General features: G+C 35.9%; 1 protein-coding gene across 1 annotated transcript in view; it reads right to left on the bottom strand.

Moving 5' to 3' along the window:
• The window catches only part of KCNH7 (potassium voltage-gated channel subfamily H member 7), a 453,648-nt gene that overhangs the window by 54,345 nt on the left and 373,394 nt on the right, over positions 1–25,909 (bottom strand). Inside the window, exons 7-8 of the mRNA XM_060016676.1 lie at positions 12,244–12,669; positions 2–401 (exon numbers count right to left, since the gene is read on the bottom strand). Of these exons, the coding sequence (XP_059872659.1) occupies positions 2–401; positions 12,244–12,669 (826 nt within the window). The remainder of the gene's footprint in view (position 1; positions 402–12,243; positions 12,670–25,909) is intronic.

The raw sequence follows: 25,909 nt of genomic DNA, 5'->3' as shown, positions 1-25,909 counted from the left end.
CAGCCAATCAACATGACACAAATTGAAAAGATTTTCTCCGAATTGGTGTTAGGCGACACATTCCCAAATCCTACACTCGTTAAACTGCTGAAGGTAAAATAAAGTGCTGTGACATATTTGTCTTTAATGGATGGCCCAGAACTTGAGTCACTGTCATTGTAACGTTTCCCAATTTGTTGTCCTAAGGAATCCAACCATCCGATTTTGTCAGTCAGGTAGGGCCTTTCTACGTTCCCAATCGCATACCAAATGCAAGCCAGCCAGTGAGCAATCAGGGCAAATATGCACATTAAGAGCATTAGAACAGCAGCCCCATATTCTGAATATCGATCAAGTTTTCGGGCCACTCTCACAAGACGAAGGAGTCGAGCTGTCTTCAAAAGACCAATTAATGTTGTTGTCTGTGGAAATAAATGTGCATGGTCAGAAACAGTTGGTAAACAATTCAGTGTATGTTCCTGTGAAGCAAAGTAAGTAGAAACAGGTTACAACAATATGGTAGCACTGAAGATGACTATGTATTTGAATTAAGTATTAAGGTTAGTTGTTTGTTTTTTTTTTTAAATTTTACACCTGCTTTGGAAAGTACCTTGAAAGTTTGTAGTACATTAATTCAGTATCTTGGCATGTAAGACTTATGGGACAGAGGCTCTATCTGCTTGGTTTCATGCTCTAACCACATGCCTGGCACATAATGAATACTCAGTAAATCATTCATTCACCAACAAACATTCCAGAGTGCTACTGGTGGGCCTACCAAGGGCCACACACTGGGATTATAGTATTGAACAAACAGTCATGGTTACTTTTATAATAGAAAAAGACATTTATTTACTAGACAAAGTGTCTTATGAAGTGAAACAAGGGCTACTGTCTGTTGGGGAGAGATACATATTTTTAAAATAAACATGTAATAAGATCATTTCAGAGAGTGGAAAGTGTGATGATAGTAAAACAGAGTGATATGATAGAGGATGCTCAGGGGCTTGGGTTGGGATGGGGACCACTTTAGAAAGGAAGACCAAAGAGAATCTTGCTGGGGGGCTGACGTTAGAGTTTAGAAGGGTTTGAATAATGCGAAGGAGCTAGTCAAGAAGGCAACTGGGAAACATATTGGATGACTGCATGCATGCGTGAAGTACTATATTTAAATTCATTTTTTCTTCCTAAATGTGTTGAATTGATAAATTGCTTCTTGATATCCCAATGATATTATGTGTTTTGCTTTGGGGTATATGTGTAACTAACTGCACGATTATTACCGACCAGGTATCTAATGATAGGACACTTCTGTATAATAACAGGATACTTAACTGGTTGTTTGGATTTGAAATCTGATAAGTACAAATTACAAGTTCATTTCTTGGGTTTCCTAAATAATGTCAACTATAAGTACTATATAATTCACAGGGCATATAATTATTCCATAGTTACATGGTGTTTACTGATCAATTATTGAGTCATTTTATGTGTTTATTGCTGTTGTTTATTTCTCAAAGTACATCCATCTATGTTAAGAACACATATTTTAATTAAAGAAATAACATGTGGTATAACTATCACCCTATATCTTCATATTGACTTGGTGGAAAAAGAGCTCTAAATATCAAGAAAATATTTTCATTAACATTCTATAATAAGTGTTATAGTTTTTTTTTCTTGAGCCAGAGTGGACACAAGGGAAGGGAAGATTTCTCAGCCTCCCCTGACTTCTTTTCAGTTAGTATTCAAATCCTCTAGAGATGAGAGGAGCTTGTGTAGTTGAGATGTTCTTATCACAATTGGATTCTGGTCTTTGCTCATTTAGGGATGGGTGGAGAGGTGAGTCTTCTCTGTTTCCAAAGCTGAGTTATTATTTTTCAGGGTGCAATAAGGGAAACAGTGTTTTCTTCATCACAAATTTAAAATTATATCTCTTCAAAGAATGAATGGTGAGTTTAAGTGAGTATGAGGTGTTTTCCTGGGAGAGATGTCAACTTTCCACTACTTGTATTGTCAGTGTTTCAGCTTAGCAGTTATAAGTTAGAACTTCAGAACAAACTTAGGTCTGAAATTCTGCTTCCATACCAGTGTGTCACCTTGGACAAGTTATTTACTTAATCTCTAAGTGTCAATTTTTTCATCTGTAAATGGTCATAATAATAACTCCTTCTAGGGTTGTAGGTAATACCCAGTAAATTTTAACTGTGTTTTTATTTGAATATCCCACACACTTTCGCTTCCATCACTAAGCAGGAACTTTATATTGTAAAATGGGTTGACAGAGCTACATATTTTCCAAACGTGTTACTTTGATAGCTGGAATTTCAAATGGACGCTTTTGGACACTGGTCATTCAGCTCCCTATGGAAATTGCAGGGGTTTTTAAAGACAAGAACGTCATCTATATTCATTGACTACTCAGACTCTGGTAACAGAAATCACCCTGGTTCAGCGTAACTCCATTTCTACATTTCACAGCTTAAGTTTGCATGTTTATTTTTCCTCCTAGCTTGGTTATCTATTTACTTGTGTTGAGAAATCAGAAATATTTGAGGGTTATTATTATTTGATTTATTATCAAAACTGCCTTTCGCTGGAACAATATTTCTGAACCTCAAAATAAATCACATATAATGACATTTCTATAGGTATTTGGTTAACGAGAAATGCTTCAAAACAAATGAGCTGTTTTAATAACATATTGTGATAAAAAGTACTAATGACTCTTCTGGCTGTAAAGATGGTAGAGTAAAATGACATTATGCAAAGAAAAGGAATCAAATCTGCTGTGTATGCCTCTTCCCTTCTTTTTGCCTTCCCCCCAAAGAAACCTCTGGTGTTTCTTCTAGAGTTATGTCAGAATGAGGTGAAACCTAGATGACAGTAAGTTAAGATAAATAAATATAATATATAATAATACACAAATGACCTCTTTTCTGGACCAAAAAAGTTTAAGAAATAAGGTACATGTTGAAGTCTCAAGCCAGCTGACACAAAATAACTGCAGAAGGAGGGGGAGATGGAAAAGAAAAGGGAGAGGGAGAGGTAAGGGTCGGGGAGAGAGATTACTTTCAGCTGCATCATAAGGATGAATGAATATTGACCTCGACAGTCAAAGCCATTCTCTTGTGATTCTGTAACGTGTACCCAAGCATAACTACATATGCTAGTTTGACAATGTAACAAATGACTTGGGCTTTTTTCTGTTGTTATCAAGATGCTGCTAACACGCCTGGGCATTCTTCCTTAGCTACAGTTGTGTACAGCACATCTTGTAGATGACACTTAGGCTTGCAATAACTCTTTCTTCTTCTTCTTTAAATGTCTCTTTAAAGATTTAAGGCATTTTGCCCCAGATTACACAACAGAGAGAAGTGATTGCACCAAAATCTCAGAAAATGTAGACTAAAAAATGATCCATCTCCTCTTTCAGATTTGTTGGAGACTGTTAGTCTCCATAGTTTAGTTCAACGAGCTACTATCTTTGTATTATCTGCAAGTCAAAAATGGGACCAACAACTACCTTATAATTTTAGTTGTTGGCTGATTAGAATATCTTCAGAATGCATGGTTATCTCACAGTATATCTAATTTCATGTAATACCCAGACATATGAAAATCTACCTTCATTTTTTTTTTTCATTTTTTGAAAATAGAAATAAAACTACCCTTAAACTAATGACAACAACTTTTAAATTGTAGAGGTAAAGAAGTTTCTCTTAGGTGGTATTTATTGAACTTTTCACTGGTAGACAAATATTGTCTTTATTGTTACTTTTGGTAGAGATTGAAAAGGCATAAAAGCTCACTGGAGGTAAGTGTAATCATTATTATAAAATATAAAGACATTATTATAAAATATAAAGACATCATTATTATAAAATCATTATTATAAAATATAAAGACATCATAAAATATAAAGACATAAAATATAAAGATCTAGAAAACGGTTAACTATTTTGCAGTAGATTGAAACAAGGTCAACTGTTTTCCAGTCCTGCCCATGAATATATAGCAAAGGAGATAATAATAAACTCTAATAGATCAACTCTCCACCTCATCAGTGCCCATGTCATCTCAAAATTCAACTCCTTTTTTCCTGAATGCCACAGTAAAGAAGGCCTACTTGACTTTCATTTTGTCAGAATTTTCAAAAAATGTAAAATGATTCTTCCTCTGAAAATTTAATTATTCAAATTTCTGAGTAGCTGATGAATATCATCGAATTTCAATTTTTAAAAAATGTACCCACATCCATAGTTCATTAAAGCCCTAGGTACTTTATTTTTATATTGAGGTAAAAGTTAGTTTCCTTTATTAAGTATGACTTTCTTAACTGAACTTTAATTAAAAATATATACTCTAAACAACTACAATTTTGTCACTATGTTAGATACTAGACCCAGACTCAAGAAAACTGTGTGATTTTTTTTTTTTTTACTAGACAATTCATAATAGTTCAGGCATTCTCTCTTAATGTAAGCGGAATTCTTTTTGAAGAGCTAAAATTAGAATAGGTGATTTCTTATCAGTATTAAACAACTCTCTACTTAAGAATAAGTTTGGTTACAGTTAAACTGAGAAAGCATCATCAATGAGAGAAAATCTCATGCTCAAGAATTTTTCAAAATAATTTTGAAAAATAATTCTTTCTTTTTAGTAAGCATTTTCAAATACCTTACATTTAAAATGCTTTATTTCAGAGGTTTACTCCCTAAAATCTTTGCCTATAGTAAGTGGATAGAATTATTCTTTTATAAATGAGGAAATATAAGTATGTGATCTTTGGTTTTGCTTACAGGTTGTTAGGATGAATTGTCATTGAAACTTTCTACTTAATCCATCATTCTGTCCTCTTTGTCAAGTAATATTTGGGTACAAATGGGGAAAAGGGAACACTTAGTGAGTAATACATTTCATAACTCCACACTCATGTTTTATTTTAGATTTCATTTCTATTCCCTCTAAGTTCTGGTACTTGTATTCATCATTCAATAAATTGCCCAATAAAACTCAATAGTATTGAAACTAGTTTCTATTTGTTTTGTTCAGCTTGAGTCACACTATTTCAATATTTCTAAAACACATTCACTACTACAATCAAAGAGCTATATTTTGAGTGTGTAAAAAACCTTGCGGGGGGGACACGTAGCTTAGCCTTTCTTAGTCAGTACCAAACCTCACAAATTCCTCCAAAAATGGGCTTTTAAAAAGAAGATTTTAGGGACTTCCTTGGTGGTCCAGTGGTTAAGAATCCACCTTCCAATGCAGGGATGTGGGTTCGATCCCTGGCAGGGGAACTAAGATCCCACATGCCACAGGGCAGCTAAGCCCACACAACAGCTAAGCCTCCACAACTGCTGAGCCCACAAGCTCTAGAGCCCGCGCGCCACAACAAAAAGATACTGCATGCCGCTACAAAGACCTAAGACCTGATGCAGCCAAATAAATAAATATTTTAAAAATAATAAATAAAAAGATTTTACAACCTCCATTATTTAATAGCTTTTACTGTCAAGACACTTTTATTTTTATTTTGCTTTGTAATTAACATTCTATTTTGCTGCAATTTGACCTCTTTCTCTTTAGTTATAGTAACATGGAAAACTGGTTATCAAATGATTCTAAATAGTATTAGGCAAATGTTACAGTAAATAAACAATTATGAATGTTATGTTATATTTTTAAAATTGGAATTTGACTTGTTCTGGAAACATTTAACCAAAAATTGTATCTTATGCCATCTTTAGCAAAATTTATCAGTGGATCACATGTAAATAATGGATAAGTGATGAACTTAATGCAAAATTTTTTGATGGAATACACTTATATTTCCTTAGTTCAAAAATTATTCCATTGTGGATCCTGTGTGTCTTTACTTGTCATGGCACAGATTTTTGGAGACATGACCAGTAGCCTCAAGTACAAGCCAATGGAAACTTCTGCCTTAATTCCCAAGAACTATCTAATAAGAGACTTTATGTGTAGACACATATATGCATGCAGGTCTTCAAAATGTTTTTTGTCACTTAACTTTGAACATGAGTATGTCTAATGTTTTAGAAATTCATTTCCAACAAACTAATGACAACTATTGTAGAGATCAGGTTCGGAAAGAATCCTGACAAGATGATCAGAGTTTCTATACAGAGGCCTGCTACGTTTTTCCTTGTATCCATTCCATGATTCATCTATCAGACTAATGAAGCAAACATATCAATGTGAGCTGAAACTCCTCTTTTCTATGAACTTTCTGTCAAAGGCCTTGCCTGCATTCAGAATTCATAAAAAATAGCAGTGAAGTGTGGAAGGAGAGAGGTCAACAAAGCAAGTAATTAATCAAAAGAATACTACTAATTTTCAGGGGAGGAAGAGTTTAATGAAGCATGTAACTAAACAGGGAGCTCTAGATTCTAACTACTAATATCTCTGAAAGTAAAATTTGCCACAGAGGAGCAAACTATGGAAAAATTTGAGGCAGATAATGAAAAGTTGACTTTCTGGAGACTGAACCAATAATATTGTTCCTTCGCATCAATGATATTGAGGTAATTTGCTATGGATGGCACGATGCTTGATGATGCAAAAATTAAGAAATAGAGAATCTTTTCCTTGGTCTGTCCAGATGGCATTAGCATCAGGAAGATATTAGTATTAATGACATAGGCAAGCCCAGTTACTGCCACTATTCATTTTCAATGACAACAGGTCTTGTGGTATTTGTATACTATATGGTATATAGCACAGCTATATCAGTAAACATTTGTAGTTATCACAGTCACAGTATTTCTAGCTATCTAAATATTAATATATGCATATAAACATATCTATCTGTATAAATGCATGTACACACATATATATCAATACATTTATAAGTGCACACATTCTATGCAACCCTTTATTAAAATGCAAATATAAAGAAAACTAACACTATCCCATTTAATATTGAATTTATTGTTTAAATATGGACTTTCTCATTATCAGTAGGTACAAGCATCTGATAACTTCATTATATCTTTTTATGCAGACATGCCTGAAGCATTTACATATTCTACTAGGTATTTTATTATGAACATTTCTTTTGTTTTTCCTTTATATTAAGGTGAGCATTATATATTATATTTGTGAAATTATGTATTTAAGAAAGCTATATTATCTATGACTTTTATTTAACAATAGTAGAAAGGGGCATTATAAAATATTTGTTATGTTAGCTCTGATAGGGCTGGAAACCAACACTCTATAGCTCCATGCCTCTAATGGGCATGACCTTTCTACCCTTTCTACCTGGAAAACTTCCACTGGTAATCAGAAACTTCCCCTTCCATGCTCACATGTCCCCTTGAATATAGTACTATTAAAGCTGTTATCAGATAGTACTCTACCTGCTCATCCGCTGCTCTCCCAGTCTAGGATGCAAGCTCTCAGGCAGTGGGGTCCTCGTCTCACTCTTTTCTATAAACTCAGAGTCTAGTGCATTGGCACTTAGGACTTTTCCAATAAATGCTAATTGAATGAATGAACCTACTTGAGAAGGGAGTTACCATAACCTTTTCTAGAAATGGCAAAATGAATTAGGTCAATTCTTGTTAAAACTATTGAAAATTTACTTGAAACTCTAATCAGTAAAGCAGATAAAATCAAGCTACTCTTTGTATAGTGGAGATGGATGGTTCTGAGTCTTATCAGCCTGTCTTCTGTCAACCTTTGAGGGCTTCTGAGACTCTCGGGCACCTCCATGAAACCCCAGTTTGAAAAACCCTGGACTAGATTACCCCTCATCAGAGTGACCTCTAGCTTAATGATTTTAGAATTTGTCACTTAATTTGGGGGCCAAAATCCAAAGAGGTTTTTTTTTTTCATATTCATATGATGAAACTTTCCAAATTAGTCCATTTGAATGTAAGATCTCTTTTCTCTGGAAGCATTTCTTTTCTCTTTTTCTCAGAAACAAAAATGAATGCTGAATAGTTTTTATACTCTTGTAATATGGTATATTATACACTTTTGGGGAAATTTTATTCTGAAATATCATTACATCCTGAAAATCCTGATTATAGTTATGGTTTGTATGTAAAAGGGGTATCTTCATTGTCACTCTTGAAGAATGTATGAAGTAATCCAATCCGTCACTGGTCTTGTTACCCTTCATAGCTGATTCTTTTTCGTTGTTGTTGTTATCCATGGGTACTTTTTTTATTAGAGAAGAAATTAACCATTCACACTAGAGGCTACAGAAGGAAATTAGCTTAATTTTGCAGTTCTAGAACAACCTTCACAATAAGGGATTCTGAAGTTTTCAGAGTGAAGAGGGGAAAAGGAGAGAGAGAAAATCATTTAGAACAGTGTTTCCCAAATTTGGCTACTTTCACAGACATATTCTTGGAGGAGGGGGATACAAGTTTTCTATGATAACATTTAAAATTTTATGTTTTACTTTTGTTTATAATCTAAACAAATTAATACACACTTGCTAAGGATCCCTGGACAGCCATCTTACATAACAGAGTGTTGCTATGTGATCGCAGCATCTGCTCTTGTACCTCTGATCCTTGTGGCACCAACTGAGGACCTCACTTGTCATGTGACATCTCTCAAATTGGGTGCTCAGACCCTTTGCAGAATTGAACATTTCCTGTGAGATCTGTGAGTTGTCAAGTTTCAGAACACCGTTAAAGTAGGATAGGGTGGGGTGGGGATGGTGGCTAGGGAGACACTCTTTGACAATACACATTCAAAATACCTACTGATTTCATAATGCAAATTCTATAAAGTTAAGCTCAACAAAACGTTTCAGACAGTAGCGGAAAACCAACTATAGATTCATCCTAGGGTACCTGTGATACACTTGGTTGAGAAACACTGACGTAGAGGTAGAAAAGTCCCAGCACATGGAGAACAGCTGGTAAGAAATGTGTGCCAAAGAGAAGGAACATCTTTTGGGTCAGTGAGTGAATCCTAAACCATAACTTGTCATGGTCTTTTGGAGCCCTAAGAGCCAATCCACAAGAAACCCAAGACATCCATCAAACTTCTCAGACCTGTCATTTTGGGCAGGTTGGTCCACTTTTAATACTGAGTCAAAGGAAGAAAAAGCTCTTTTGGCCCCCCAACCTGCTCCCCTCCCCCTTTATTTGGGTTAACATATTTCAGAATTTTAAGTAAACAGTTGCTGTAGTTTGGTAAAAGTAGCCCCAGGTCCATCCACCAGGAAGTTTCATCTCTGATTCTTTATGCTCCTTCCAGACCCACCCCTCCACTTCCTATCCTTGATGCAGACCTACTTCTCCCTACCACATACCCCAAATTCCTGTGCTTTGCAAGATAATAACTGTCCTCAAAACATTTCCTTTCTGTCTCTTTCTTCAGGATTCCTAGCTGCAACTAGCTAATCTAATAACTACTATACGATAGTCTATCAATAAATCTCAATAAATCTACTCAGTAAATCTTGTTGAATAATTTAGATATTTATGGATTAATGTGGTAACATGTACGTTTTTAAAGGGAGACTTCATTAAGAAACAGGGACTTTAATCCAAAGGAATGGGAAGGAGAAAAGAAGTAACCTTTGGTAAGCAAGTACTACCTACCTGCTACTGGTCTAGTCTCTTCATATATGCTGCTTTATTTTTAGAAATCACAAGAACCTACCTCTCACCATTTTACAGAAAAGAAATAAAGTCCTAAATGAATTAAATATCTTGCTTAAATACAGCAAGTAAGAGGCACAAAGGCGAATCAAACCCAGGTGTGTCTGACTCCAAAGCCAGGATCCTTCCCATATCATATCACATTTCAAAAGAGAGAGGAGCAGCTTTGGAAACAGGGAGGAATCCGGGAAATTATACAAATCAGAGTGAAGAATTGGAATTGCTTTACTTGAGGCAAACTTCATCTTTGCCTTTATGCTACATGAGAAAGATGATCCAGACACCAGTTTTTCCCAAGACTATTTCATCCTATATTAATGTGAATCACATAAATTTTCTCTTGTTTCAGCTCACTTGAAGTTCTGTCTGAAACAGTGATTACTTGAATTACATACTTTAATAAACTTTTATTTTCAAGTGATGATATAGTAATTGAAATTAAACTGATCAAGTGCTGCATCTTAGAATAATTAGCATATTCTAATACTCACTTGTTTGATTGCTATTGATTAAATATCATTGGTAAATCAACTTCCCCTAACAGTCTTGTCTGCCTATTTACTGTTTACCCATTCTTTCATTTCACTAAGCTGAAATTTAATTTGCTGCTGGTGTATATATCTTAAAATGTGAAAGTGAGGTTTTACTCTATTTATCAATAAGAACTTATTTGGTGTAATTACATGGATTCACCCATTGTAAGAAAATCATAAAGACGAATATTGTTTAAAGAAGTATTTCACTTTCTTGCCTTTTAATTAAAAACCAAAGTTAGGAATATCTAACATTAAGAGTTCAACTAGTTTAGCAGGAGCTGATTTTTTTTGAGTATTTTGCTAGAGTTTTACATATATTATCTCATTAGAGTCTCAAATTAAGAAAAAAAACTTAAGCAGGGAAAGTAATATTATCATCCTTATAGATGCAGAAAGTCAAGTTTGAGACTTTGTCTAAGGTTTGTAGAATCCAGGAAGAATATATTGTTTCATTACCCTGCTCTTAATTCATCCACAGTTAGATGGGCATGCTCTGTGGGAGAGAATTTACTTCTAAACCTATTGTTTCCTTTGGCTGAGGAGAATTCTCTTGTCCTCAAGTGCTAATTGGTTAGGGAGCAACCATCTGCAGAGGGCATTTATGATATTTGATCTCCTCTTGGAAAAAAACCAAAACGATGGTGAGGCACTGACTGATTCTTAGGTAGAAAAGGACGCTGAATTTTAGTTCTTCCTTTTTTTGTTGGCCACGCTGCGTGGTTTGTGGGATCTCAGTTCCTGACCAAGGATTGAACCCAGGACCAGGGCAGTGAAAGCACAGAGTCCTAACCACTGGACCACCAGGGAATTCCTGACCCTGAATTTAAAAAATTCAACACACCCAGGTTATCTTTCTCAATCTAATCCCTTAGATCTACTTTCACACCTTCTGTAAAACTTTGTTATAGAATCCAGGAAATTTATTTACAAAAAATTAGTGCAATAAATTGGATGAGATTTTAGGAGAACATAACTTGTTTTAGATCAAAGAACACTTTGAGAAGAATCTGATTAAAAATATGGACTTTCTATCCAGAATATGCACATCCACTTGTCAGATTTCCTTAAAATTTCCAACTTTAGGGGACTTTCCTGGTGGTCCAGTGGCTAAGACTCTGCGCTCCCAATGCAGGGGGCCCAGGTTCAATCCCTGGTTAGGGAACTAGATCCCACACCCCGCGACTTAGAGTTCACATGCCACAACTAAGATCCCGTGTGTGGCAACGAAGATCCCTCATGCTGCAACTAAGACCCGGCACAGACAAATAAATAAGTAAATATTTAAAATAAAAAATAATAGGGTGAAATAATATTTTTAAGAAATTTCCAACTTTATAAGATAGTGGGGACACAAGAAATAGTTTCCAACCTAGGTATTATTATGATTATGATTATTTATTATTATTATTTTTTTGCGGTACGCGGGCCTCTCACTGTTGTGGCGTCTCCCGTTGCGGAGCACAGGCTGCGGATGCGCAGGCTCAGAGGCCATGGCTCACGGGCCCAGCCGCTCCGCGGCATGTGGGATCCTCCCGGACCGGGGCACGAACCCGGGTCCCCTGCATCGGCAGGCGGACTCTCAACCACTGCGCCACCAGGGAAGTCCCCAACCTAGGTATTATTTAAGAGAGAGTTTTGAATAAAACATTTCAGAAGATGCCTCTTACACATAATTTGAACATAAAACAAGTCCCTGCTCTTGCAAACCACAATTATGAGTTAAGAAAGAAAGAGGCATCTTCATCTTTGACAGTTTTATATCCATAAAGTTAATATGTAGAAATTACACATTCTGGGAATGTGCTATGTGCTATGAAACACTTGTCTCAAAGTTTAATTTGTTGTTTAAAAGATAAATAGTCTTTACTATTTCTTAGCAAAAATAGAAAGAACTGTGAACTATTTGCAATGGCAAAAATGTTCCATTTCATTTTATAGCATTTCCAATTGAAAATGAATTTTATCTGTGTGACATAGAAAGTTTGTAAAGCAACCGCTGTTTTTGCAGTTAAAATAGCTTCATTTTTATAACTTCAATCTTTCAGAAAATAAGATTCTTAAGCAGCTCTTACCTCATCAGAACCAGATCCAAAAATCAGCAAGTCAAAAGGAATTGCTGCAACCATGTCAATCAGGAACCAGCCTTTGAAGTAGTGTATTGCTATTTTGGCTGGATCACTTACCACTTCTTCATTTTGATTTACATATGTTGTTCTGAAGTTTATTAGAATATCTATGATAAACATTATATCCACAATCAAGTCTACCACATTCAAAGGGCTACAGGAATAGCCACATTCTCGTCTTTTCTGTTCTTCTCTGTCATTGAGGAGAAAGGCTGCAGAGTAGGGAGTGAATATAGCAGTGTATATGACCAACAGCAGAATAAGCCAATCCCAGACGGCCTTGAAAGGACTGTAGTGCAATATTGTAAACTTGTTGATGCGTGGTGTCTGCAGTTTATATTCTGGTAGGACGTCTGCTCCTAAAGAGAGAACCTGAATACAGAAAAGAGAATCATACACTACATAAAAATGTGATTATTTAATCTCCAAATCTATAAAAATATTAAGGCAATTATACAGCAAAATCTTCCAGAAAAAATCATGGAATTGTGAAGTATGTACATTTAAAGGAACCCATATAAGCCCCTACCATCCAGTATATTTGACCCCAGAAAACCTCATTGGTGTTTCTTGATAAATATAATTTTCACTAAAAAATAGTGAATATTGTCACTGAGATACTAAGGAATGGGTTACTGGTTCCTTTGGAACATACTACTACTCAGAAATAAAAATACATAGCAGTTTTTAGAAAATCATAAAATCAGTTTAATACATGAATAATTGTTTTCAAACTTAAGAAAGGATTGGCTGTAATGATTAGAAAATAGTCTACTTGGATTCATGGTCATATTTAATTTACATATATTTAATTTATAATTAAACTTTGATAAATTAAACTCAACTCATTCACATCTTTAATTAAAATTTCCCACCTGCAAATCTGTTTTTAACATTAGAAAAAAAGGGACATGGGATTAAAATAAACACAAAGGAGACTTTTTCCTAAAAGGTTGGATTATTTTATATTCTGGGACAAATATACTTTCACCTGAACTCCTTCATCACATTTAAAGAATCATGTGGAAAGAATGGTGCAAGGAGATATTCAGAATATTGACCTGGAGAGGCTGCAAGATTCTTAGCCATCAAGGGGTACTTAAACTCTAAGATTCATTCTACTTAATAAAGCATTGGGTAGACTAAACTAATTCACCTTTTAGAGTCTTAGTTTATCTGAAAAAATAAGAGCTAAACTTGAAGTGTGACACTACCCAGTAGAAAATTTCCATGTAGATTTTAACTTGTTTCTAATAATAAATTATCACGGCAAATTTCAATTTTAAGTCTCATTTTCATTGTCATATACCATACGTTTTTTCACATACGAGTTACTGTTCTTATCTTAAAAAGAACTTGAGAAGTTAAATAACCCCAAATGAAGTGAAACATGACTTTTAAATATAACCTTAGTTCAGTTAAAATAGACAAAGCTGTTTTTAGGTAACAGCTAAACTGATTTAATTAGCTTTGAAAAACATAATAAAGAATTGAGAGTAAAGCCCAGAGTAAATTTGAACTACAATTATATGGTGGAAAAGGAATATTATTTTAAGTTGTGAGAAATGACAGGAATTATTAGTCAAAGAGAACTCTGGAAAATAAGTGACTTCACTGTTTATGAAATACTAAAAATCCTTAGAATCCAAGATCTATATCTATATCTGTATCTATATCTGTATCTATATCTATATCTAACTTCCAATATCCAAATAAGAATAATGTTTGGATAATCTATCAATTGATAAGTGCAGACTGATAGAACTCTATCCTGTTATGCTTAATATAGAAACCAATGTATGATATTTTGGTTTGGAAGGAATGGATCATCTTATAAGACGTCATTGTGTAACGTTCCTTTCTCAAAAACCGGGGACTACTCAGTATGTAGAAAGTAAAATCCGAAACCTTATTTTGGCTCATCTAAAATATGGACACATTCTATCTTTCAGTTCCTTCTCCTATTCTCTGTGCACTCAGTTTACTCTGGCAACATGACTACATTTTTGAGATCTTCCCAAATCCCTGAAGTCACAAATTTCTCTCATTAAAAAAAAAAGAGTATATAATCATCCAAAGAGAACAAAAAAAATTATTTCTAAATATGGGGATATTGTCTGAGCTTGCTTCCTGATTAAGTTTCATACTTCTGATACCTATCTCCCAGACGGGACTATTTGAATACTTGTTTTAGCAGAAGTATAAGTTAGAATACATCCAGCACCTTGGAGTTACCCTTGAGAACTAAAAACTGTGGGTGGAACTCTTTCCATCCCACATATGCAAACATTCATTTAACAGTTAGAAGACTGTTGTGCTAAGAGTGGAGACTGAAAAACTGGGAAGACACTGTCCCTGAAATCACAGTTTATTGTCGATTGGTAGAGAGACGAAGAAGAAAATGAGAGCCTTGCTGAGGTTCACTCAGCTCCTGGGGTTGGTGGTGGCGCTGTGGGGCGTCATCATAGGGGACTTTTAGGCGAAGATGGCACTTGAACTGAGACTTCGAGTAGGAAGTGGTAGGGGTGATGGAGTTGGAATGGGAAGGCCATTACAGGCAGAGGAAACAGAATGAACAAGGGTGGGGACGCATAAAACAATGCATTGTGTGTTCAGGAATTATAAGCTGCCTTATGTTGCTGATGGATTAAATGCAAGGGAGTGGTGGTGAAGGATGGCAGCAAAAGACCTAATGTGACATGATAGAGATCTCAGGCTTTCTCCTTAGGTTAGCGTTGCTCACGTTTGAATAAAATACAGACTCCTTTTGAAGGGAAAGATACGTAGGGCAGAACTCCAATGATGATTATATTATTCTTATTTATAGTGGTAGGTAAATATGTACAAAAATAAAACTAGGTTGAAACTTTTCAAGCTTACACATCTTACTATGACTCTTGTGGGCTGAATTGTGGACCCCAAAGATACGTTGAGGTCCTAATCCCTGTGAATGTGACTTTATTTGGAAATAGCACCTTTGTAGATGTCATCAAATAAAAATGAGGTTCTAGTGGCTTGGGGTGGGCCCTGATGCAATAACTGAAGTCCTTATAAAAAAAGGGAAATTTGGATACAGAGACACAAAGACACACAGGTAGAATGCTACAAAGACAAACAGAGAGAATGAAGGCAGATAGAGATGCAAGCCAAGGAACACCAAGGATTGCTGGCAGGCCCCAGAACCTAGAAGAGAAGCATGAAACAAATTCTCCCCCGGTAACTCCAGAAGGAACCAGCCTTGCCAATACCGTGACTTTGGACTCCTGGGCTCCAGAATTGTGAGAGAATAAGCTTCCATTGTTTTAAGCCACCCATTTTGTGGTATTTTGTTACGGTAGCCCTAGTGAACTAATACAAGGACAAATAATGAAAACAAATGATTTACAAAAATATTTACAAAACCAGTGAATTCATACTACCATCACTAATTCAATATTTGACGTATCTGTAGGTCAAAAATGGTTGAACTTTGGCTATTATGTGTGGTTTGATCTAATAGGTAAAATAATTTTCTCTCTTCTAACCTCAATGCTTTTTTTGCAAAAAGTATGTAGTCAGAATAGAATTACAAACTTCAAAGATTTTATTGCTGTATTAGGATAATCTAATCTAATCTTTAATTCAAATTATGCTCCTACTAGGCTTTGAAAGCCCATTTAAGTGGTGCTACTTAATACTCTAAAAGTTTTTTATTTACTTGGAGTTGACTTTAACTTTGAGGCATTATTGAATTCTATATTAAGTAATAAATCAAATTATCTCTGGAACTGGGATCAGAAATGTAGTTCATTTGTTAACTTCCAACATACCTATCAATACTGAACCACTGAAATTTGGTACATACAACAATGGAGTGTGTTTTGACGATGCATTTTTAGTAACTGGTATGGTAACAAACCTTATGATATAGGTTCTTAAGCTTCTTCATGGCTATAACTGTGTTATATGATCACTCAATTCTGTCACAAATTTTATTAGCCAAATGACTTCAAAAACTTATTTATACAGCATGCTTTGGTATCATGAACTCTCGTAAATCCACATGCCATCATAGGCACTGAAATCAGGTAGATGGCAGTACTCTGTTATGAAGTGATTATCTTATTGATTCAGAAGATTATTGTACTGTTTTAGGTTTTACCAAGAGAGACAAATTTTTAAGATTTTCCAGGAGCACTCATGGACATTTGAGAATATTCCTTTCTGTGGTTGTTGGTTTGAGAATTGTTAGTTTACTAGGCAAGGAGGTTGAGGTGGCCAAGTTTAGTTGCAAATACATGCATCTGGCAGTGGAATGGAGGAGAAAGCAAAGAGGAGTAGAGAGGCTTAGAGATCACTTAAGACTTCGGTACTAAGAAACATAGGTAAATGAGGAGAGATCAGGAAATCCTGTACTAGGAACCAGGTGGCAGAGACAGAGAGGAAGGACACATTTCAGAAATAAATTCATGTCCGGGTGTAAGAATGAGGAGTGGAGAAGCATTTGCTTCTTTATGGTTCCAATAATGAGTCTTATTAGAGCCAATCATGGTAATTACAATCTTTGAAGGCTCAACCAGGTTTGGAATAAGGGAAAGAGCCCTAAATTTTAAATTTGAAAAGCTGGGTTTAAATTCTGGATACAATTTTTCTGGTAAATCATTTAATCTCTTCGGATCTTTTTCTTATCATCTGTGTGATGGGGACAGTAATCTTTGCTCAAATAACCTATCCATACAGAGCTACCATATCACATCAGATACTTTCTATAGAAGTAGCTGATAAAATGGGAAATATTTACATAAAGTAATTTCATTATTTTTTAGTGTTCTTGAGTTACTTGTTTAAATCTTGAATCTAACGAACCAAATATAACCAAAACATATATGAACCAATTGGAGAAAGTTGAACACTGCCTGGATGTTGATAATATTAAGGTATTGTTTCAGTTATCTTCTCCTTAAAATAAATTAGCTAACACATGGTGGCTTAAAACAATAGTTATTTTATTATTCATGATTATATGGATGAAAAGTTTAGGCAGGGCTTGGCTGGGCCATTCTTCTGTTCCACACAGTGTCAATTGGGGTTTCTCAGTCATAATCAGTTGGTGGCTGAGCTTGTGTGGAGTATCCAGGAAGGATTCTCTCACATGTCCAGTACCTTGGTGTGAACAGTTCGAAGGCATGGTTCACTCAAGATGCTGGAACAAATGGGTCTCTCTCTATATATAATGTAATATAATATAATATAATATAATATAATATAATATAATGTAATATAATATAAATAATATAATAATCATATTTACATATATATGGTTTCTCCATATGGTCTTTCCTTTCCTTGGAGCTTCTCCATACGGTTTTTTTTTTTTAGCTAACAGGGTAGTAAGATGTCTTATGTGGATGTTTAGTACTCCCAAGAGAGAAGTAGAAATATCTAATCCTCTTAAAGTCAAGGAGTAGAAGTAGTATAGCATTACTCCTGTCATATACTACTGGCCAAAACAGTCATAGCCTAGCATAGATTCAAAAAAGTAGAGAATTAGTCTTTACATTTTGATAGGGGAATGGCATGCATGTGGAAAGAAGGAATTAACTGTGGCCATCTTGGAGACAAGCTATTGCAGAAATTGTTGACGAGTATTGTTTTTAGATGTGACAATGATGTTGTGCTTATGTTTTAAAAATTGTCTTAACCTTTTAGAGATACATAAATATTTGTGGATGAAACGCTATAATATTTGAGGTGGGCTCCAATAAAATCCAGAGTGAGGGAAGGGAAAGGTGAGAGAAAGTCTGGTTATATGCAGTGTTAGATGTATGTTGATTTTTATTGAAACTGGGTGATGGGTATATACTATTCTCTCTATTTTTACAATATGTCTAAATTGTTCAAAATAAAAACTTTTAAAAAAAGAATTATAGAATCTCAGTCAGAAAGGTCTAAGATATTGAGGATGGGTCTACACATATCACCACGGGGGCTTGCTCCTATCAGAATTGAGTTGGTTCCTTGTTAGGCAAGTTAAGATTCCTTTTTCTACAACAGAATGTTTACTTTACTCTCTGCATATCTAATTCATATTATGTTTATCTCCATTCAGTCCACGCAGACTGCACACAATCCCAACTTTGCCCAGACTTGAACTGTTTCTCCTTAAATTTGTGTCACATTGGTGGCTGGGACAAATCACATTATAAGAAGATAATTGGATGTGCTAAGTCTGTAGATGTCCATTCCTCTGAGTATCTTTAGCCATATTGCTCATCAAGTTAGATTAAAATAAGCCACTTTTCAAGATCCATCAGGTTAGGCCTCTTATTAAAATATTTTTACTTCATTTGCATTTCAGATTCAAGCGTTAAGCTTTCATTCTGGATTGATATAAGAAGCATGTTTTTGCATTCTTTCCTCATAAAACTAAATGCAATGTTTATGTTGTTTGGTGTCATTTTTTTGCGAATATTTGCATTATATATACATATTTATAATTCATTTCTAGAAAAAAATGGATCTCTCTTGAGAAATCAAAAGGTTTCATATCTTTTTTGTTTCAAAAGTGACAGTTATTTCATTACTTATAGTTACTTTTTTTAATCTTACAAAAAGCTGTACGAGTTTAGAATTTCAGTACCATCATTTCTCTTTCCCTTTATATTATTTTAATCATCTTATTTCCATTTTAATGTTCTAAATGCATATATCTTTTATAATGCCACCTCATACTTACTTTGGAATTGGATAAATGAATGAATCGTTAAGTCCCCCAAAAGTTAAAATTAATTATGACAGTGTCTGGTAGTCATTCTGTTGGAAACAAAATATTAGATAGGTAACTAATTGTTCCAAAAGACGTAAATAGGATTCTAAGGGGCCAATGATTGAAAAGAAAAAGTGTGCTATACAGTCTGTTACATTTTGCTGAGAGCCAGCTTCTCCCACGCATTTGAGTAATAACACACTTTAGAAAGATAAAACATGATTAATTGAACTATTATAAGGATTTTCTTTTAAGAGAGAAAGAAAAGCGGGGAAGAAACCTCACTGTATAAAAAAGGGGAACTTCATGGTCTCCAGAAAGACACTTCTATTTTCTTTCCTCAAAACCACCACTTAAATGTACAGTTTAATACAGCCTAAAATGTGGTTTTCTTTATCAAATACAGTTTTTCTCTTTGCTAGCACATTACTATTTGTTTAACCTCAAACAGTTAAGTGTTACATAAAAACAAAATCTTTATAGGAAACAGCATTATTTATTCAATGAAGATCTACTGTGAAAATTTTGTGTGAACACCAGGATTAATAACTACTCTTCTCTTTTGAAAAGTGCAATAGGGAACGATTAAGCCTTCCAAAAGATTATACAGTACTTTGGGCAGCTGTTAAACGCCATGCTGAGGTGTTGGTAGAGACTGCTCATGTGTTATTTATCCTTTTCTTGGGACTTGCAGTTAACTAATAGGCTAGCTGTATTTTTATCTATCAAAAGAGTAGTCAGTAACAAAATGAATCAGATAGATTATATAGCATCAGAAAAGACTGAAACTCCCCTGGCTTTTAAGCATCTGATTTGAGAAATAAAGTAAAACCTGAGTAATTTTCATTGAAACAGGCAGCTCCGCTGATGCTTACCCAGATATTTAAATTAAAAGATGAAAAATATTCACACAAATAAATCAGATCTGTACCATAGGAAAATTTTTTAAATAAATAAAATACTAAAATTAGGTAGTAGAATCACTGCAGCATTCTGTATTCAAATAACTTTCTAAGGCTTAAAGTAGACATTTAGTCATTTGTGTGTACGTGGGTATGTGTGCACACACGTGTGTGTATTTGTGTGTGAGTGTTGGATTGAGCCGTGAAGATTGTATGAATTTGTGAAAATAAGAGTCATCTAGCTAAATGTCAGGTTTAGTGTTTTGTTTTTGTATGTTCTGTGTATGTTAATATGAAAAATATCTGCTTCTTGGGCTTCCCTGGTGGCGCAGTGGTTAAGAATCCGCTTGCCAATGCAGGGGACACAGGTTTGATCCCTGGTCCGGGAAGATCCCACATGCCGTGGAGCAACTAAACCTGTGTGCCACACTACTGAGCCTGTGCTCTAGAGCCCGCAAGCCACAACTACTGAGCCTGCGTGCTGCAACTACTAAAACCCGTGCGCCTAGAGCCTGTGCTCCGCAACAAGAGAAGCCACCACTGTAAGACGCTGCTCACCGCAACTAAGAGTAGCCCCCGCTCGGTGCAACTAGAGAAAGCCCGAGTGCAGCAATGAAGACCCAACACAGCCAAAAATAAATAAATACAATAAATAAAGTTAAAAAAAATAAAAGAAAAATATCTGCTTCTCAAAATATGTGTGACTCTCAGAATATGAAAGAAATAGGTTAAATAATATCTTAAACATTTATAATACTCTTGTATTACTTCAAATATATGCATATTAAAAATGACAGTTTCTTCCAGAACCATAAACTCCTCTTAACTTCCACACCGATGGCCAGCTGGACAGTGGCCCTCGGTTCCGGCTCTGTATTCAAATAATTTTGAATCAGCCCCACCCCTATGCCAGGCTGATCTGAGAAGCTTGGGGTATCACCTTGTTGCTGATACCAGATACTTTCTGGCCTAATGTTTGCTTTCTTGCCTGCCTCTTCTCTCCTCTTTCCTTTCTCATGGAAACTATACACATGCACTCTTCTCTCCATTTTCTTCATATTTGTTTTTAAATGGACATAATTTAAGGAAAAATGGAAATCAGGAAAAGGAGCACTTGGCACAGCAGTTCAAATGCACGGAGGAATGAGGAACAGCCTTAAAGATCAGAGAGAAGTACAGGGTTTAGATAGGACAGTTTGAGATCGATGTGCCAGATACCAATTCAAGGAGTTGCCTGATAGATGGAAGGTCTGGGATTGGGCTCCTGAGGGGGTAGGAGCCTGATATTTCATCCTGCAGAGGCAGTGGCTCAAGTTCTGGAAACTAGACTCATTTGCCAGGAGGCTGTAAAGAAAGAGGGAATCCATTGGAAATAACTACAATGTGGGATGGAGAAAAAAGCAAGGGAATATTCCCAGGACTTAGCACCTTACCTGAATATACATAGCAAGTGCTCAAAATAGTTGAACGGGCATATTTGTAGCTTAAGAAAAAGAGACAATGAAAGTGGCAAGAAAGAAGATTCACGAGAGAAAGGATTGATAGAAATAGCTGCTGTCACCAAAATTTGTTGTTCTCCCTTCCATGGAGTAGAGTTGTTGCTAGAATGTGTCTGTCTGTCCAGCCAAGAACACATTACTCAGCCTCATCTGCATCTAGCTATGGTCATGTGTCATGAATAGTTCTTCTTGGCCAAAGCCTTCAAGAAGCAGGTGTGTGATTCCCTATTCTCTCTTTTTCCTCCCATAGCATAAGTCAGATGCTTCCAAGGCTTCAGGTCTGTAAGTCCTATGGGATAGGGGAGCCCCCAGAGGTAGGAAACCTTGGTCACTGAATTACCAAGAGGAGGAAATTATTCACTGCACAGAAATAGTTTCTGGTATTGCTTGAGCATGAAATATAATATTGGGATAAGCCTCAATGTTATGGGGGTTTATTAGTTCCAGTGCTAGCATTACCCTAACTAATACTTGGATATTTAATAAGACAAAGTCCTCAAACAGGCAGGAGAGAAACATCAAGTCCATGGCGTATCCCATCTCTTCCCTCTGCTCTCCCTTGAGGTTTAGTTTAATAGAGTCACATCACCGGTGTTAACAACTTGTAAAAGACCAAGAGAGCCACATCGAAATCCAGTTAAGTCACATGAACCAGCACACTCATTATTCTGGTGACTTTTTCAAGGGTGGGGTGAACAAGGGGTAAAAAACCACAAAGGAATAGTTATGTTCATGCTCACTTCACTCAGTCAGACTCTTTCTGCCCAGATGTCCCCAGAATCACTATCACGGAAAGGAGGACAATGGGGAATGATTGATACTAAGTGCTTTCTCCAACACCTTCTTCCTTAGGCAGGGGAAGACCGAACTCATGGCCGCAGCTGCCACCACCGCGACCTGGGAAAGGAGCGGAGCTGCCCTGCTCAATGTCTTCTGTCAACCTATTTTGACCCTTGCTCTTTTCTCCTTGAAATATGGTGTATTTGATGACACTGGACTCCTGAGAGAGTTCCTGCTCACCTCATCGATGCTATCTCTTGGAGAAAGAGGAGAGTTAACCCTGAGTTACCACGGCCAGTATTGAATTACGACATTCAATTCTCTCAACAGCTCTTTAAAATAAACATTATTATCTCCACTTTTTATAGAAAAGGAAACTGACTCAAGAGAGGCTGAATAATTTATCTGAGGTCTCAGAGCCAACTATAGTATTATCAGTCATAACATCCCTTAACTTTATTGAGTGCCTATTATTTACTGAAGGCTTGACAGGCACTCTCACATTTAAATATTACAATTTTACATCAGAGGTGCTTGCTATGAGTTCAGTTGTGTCCCCCCCCAAAGATGTGCTCTACTTCTAACCCCCAGTACCTGTGAATGAGACCTTATTTGGAAGTAGGGTCTTTGCAGATGTCATCAAGGTAAGATGAGGTCATACTGGATTGAGGGGGGCTCTAATCCAATGTGACTGGTGTCCTTAGTAGAAGAGGAGAAGAGATGCAGAGACAGACACACAGGAAGAATGCCATGTGATGACGGAGACAGAGATTGGAGAGATGCATCTACAAGCCATGGAACACCAAGATTTCCAGCAACAAAGGAGATGAGAGAAAGGCATGGAATAGATTTTCCCCTGAACCTTCAAAGAGAGAAGTGGCTCTGCTAACACCTGGATTTGAGACTTTCAGCTTCCAGAACTGTAAGAGAATAAACATAGGTTGTTTTAAGCCACCTAGTTTGTGGTAAGATAAGATAAGATATCTTATCTGTGTAAGATAACCCAGGAAATTAAGACAATGCTATTGTTTATTCCACTCTACAGATTCAAAAACTGAAGCTAGAGGCTAACTTCCCAAAGTTGTCTGGTTCCATAGGCCTGTGTTCTTATTTACAGCAGCATATCAGTATTCAATTCATTTTGTCTTGGAGAGAAAGTCTGTGGTTCTGTTTTTTTTTTTAACTATACATATGTTTTCAGAAGAAGAAATTATTTTGCAAGGGTATGTATATTTTCATAGTTGTCAAAATGCCTTTAATAAAATCCTAATCACCTTTGCCAAAATAGTGAATAAAGAGAATTATGTACAACCCCTTCTTGCCAAGAGCCTAAATGCCACTCGTTTGGACAAACACACGTGTATAGGATACAGGAAGAACAAAATAGAAATGTTAGATGGCCATGATGGGCACCAAAAATAATAATAAAGACAATTTTAATTAGCAACCCATAATCTGTCAAATATTGCAGAATAAGCCAGACTCCTGACTGAGACAGCCCTGTTACATATTCCAGCTTGGCCATTTCAAAAAATGTCCCTGAGTATCAGATTTCTTAAGAGCAAAATGAGGACAGCAATCGCTACCTCATAGGCATCTGTAAACTAAGTAAGACAACAAACATAAAGTTCCACATATAACTCCTGTTTGGTTCACTATAAACATCCAATAAGTGGGTATTACTATTATGATTTTAGGCATATTTAACTTGAACAGCTCAAAATTAAATGATAAATAACATTCAATGTCAATTATAATTACTGACTGAAGCCAGTTCTCTGATGTGACCTTTGGAGCAAGTCAATTATGCAAAGATAGAGACAGTAGAAGACAGATGGTTAGGCCTCTTGGTTATGTGTGCTTGCTGGTAAGATAAAATTTTTTCTTTGTTTTTGAACATCTGTTACGCTATATTGGCCTGTGGGCCATGCATAGAGTGGTAATTTAGAGAATCAACTATTTTTTGAAAGCCCTCAGACACTTTGAAAGGACCCAGTTTAAGCAAGCAATAGGAGATTTCCTCATAAAGCATATGTCGTGGAACTAGGGAACATTCAGTGGCCTGCTTGGAGTGCCTATCGTAAAGGAAACTGAACATCTGATGGGTGGTTGGAGAAAATGACTCTTGGGTATCTTCAGAGAGTATATGAATTTCTCTATTTTGCTGTCAGTAAGGGTACTTCTTTTAAATGAATGCAGTAAGTATTTGTGGAGTCCCTGTCAGTTTTAAATCTTGAGTGTACTTTCTAAGGATCCTGTAGAAATTATACATGCAACAAAATCAGTATAGCTGATGTCTGAGATTCTGCAGTTCTCCTATCTCTCTTATCTCACACTGGTTGTTTACCCAGTTACACTATATCAGTGTGGTTTCACTGTGTTTGCTGTATTATCTAGGGGTTAAGGCTTAATGTATTTTAAGGAAAAAAATCAGAAACAGTCTCCATAAAAATTCCAGGATAAAGTTCTCATCACAGGAGATTTTTTTTTCTTTTTATTGTATCTATATGAGATGATGGATGTTGACTGAACCTTTTGTGATACTCATTTCACAGTATATGTAAATTAAACCATCATGCTGTACATCTTAAACTTACATAGTCATGTATGTCAATTATTTTTCAATAAAATGAAAAATATTCCAGGATGATGGGGAAATGTAAATGTATATATATGTATATGAACAATCACATGATTATCTAACACAGTGTATTATTCCGGGATATATGGGTGGGTTTTTGTGAACTTCCTGAAATTATTTTTAAAAAAATTTAAGAAGTATGGTGGTATTTTTTTTAGGGAAAATGTGTTCATGTTCTTTTTTTGGATTCTCAGAGTCATCCAAGACCTACAACAGTTAAAAATCCTAACTTATGACGTGAACTTCTATGGGTCTCTGAATTCCATAGAACCACAACACATGTATAATCATCAAGTGAGAGGAAATGATAGAGAAGGAGAGGCAAAAGAGTAAGAATAGGAAATGTTTAGAGAGAAAATGAAGCATAAATTAATGGAGGTGGGCACTAGCAGGAAATGTGCTCAAAATTAGAGTGAACTCAAAGATGGCATCTTGACTGAAGCACAGGTGAGCTCTTTCTCCATTACTGACAGATATTTTCTGAGTACAGTTGGCCCTTGAACAACGCAGGGGTTAGGGGCACCAACCCTGCTCCCAGTTGAAAATCCATGTATAACTTATAGTTGACGCTCTGTATCCATGGTTCCTCTGTATCCAAGGTCCCAACCAATGGCAGATCATGTAGTACTGCAGTATTTACTATTAAAAAAATCTGTGAATAAATGAACCCACACAGGTCAAACCCGTGTTGTCCAAGGGTCCAACTGTATCTACAAGACGAACAGTCTACTAATTCTAAGGCCTATGTTTTGCTTTTAAATAACTTGGGTTCAGAGATGGTTTCTCATTCCTGTTAACTTCCCAAATGAGAAATGCCCTCCTGTCAAGTTTGAGAATATCCAGAATAATGCTACTAAGTAGCCTTAGCAACTGTGACCTTCCTACCAAATTTGCAGTTGACAAGTCTTACTCGGTTGGGCCATGTCTGATGATAGTTAGTAAAACTTGACTCTAATTGCGGGAATCCACTCAAGTGGTTTACTTTTAGTAACAAGTTCTTGGAAGGCCACCATTTGCCTCCTGGATTTGTTCTTTTTGGAGGTCT

This window comes from Delphinus delphis, chromosome 7 (assembly GCF_949987515.2).
Source record: "Delphinus delphis chromosome 7, mDelDel1.2, whole genome shotgun sequence".
NCBI lineage: Eukaryota > Metazoa > Chordata > Mammalia > Artiodactyla > Delphinidae > Delphinus > Delphinus delphis.
Note: the sequence above shows the minus strand (reverse complement) of the source record. Positions and strands in the feature narration are given on the sequence as shown.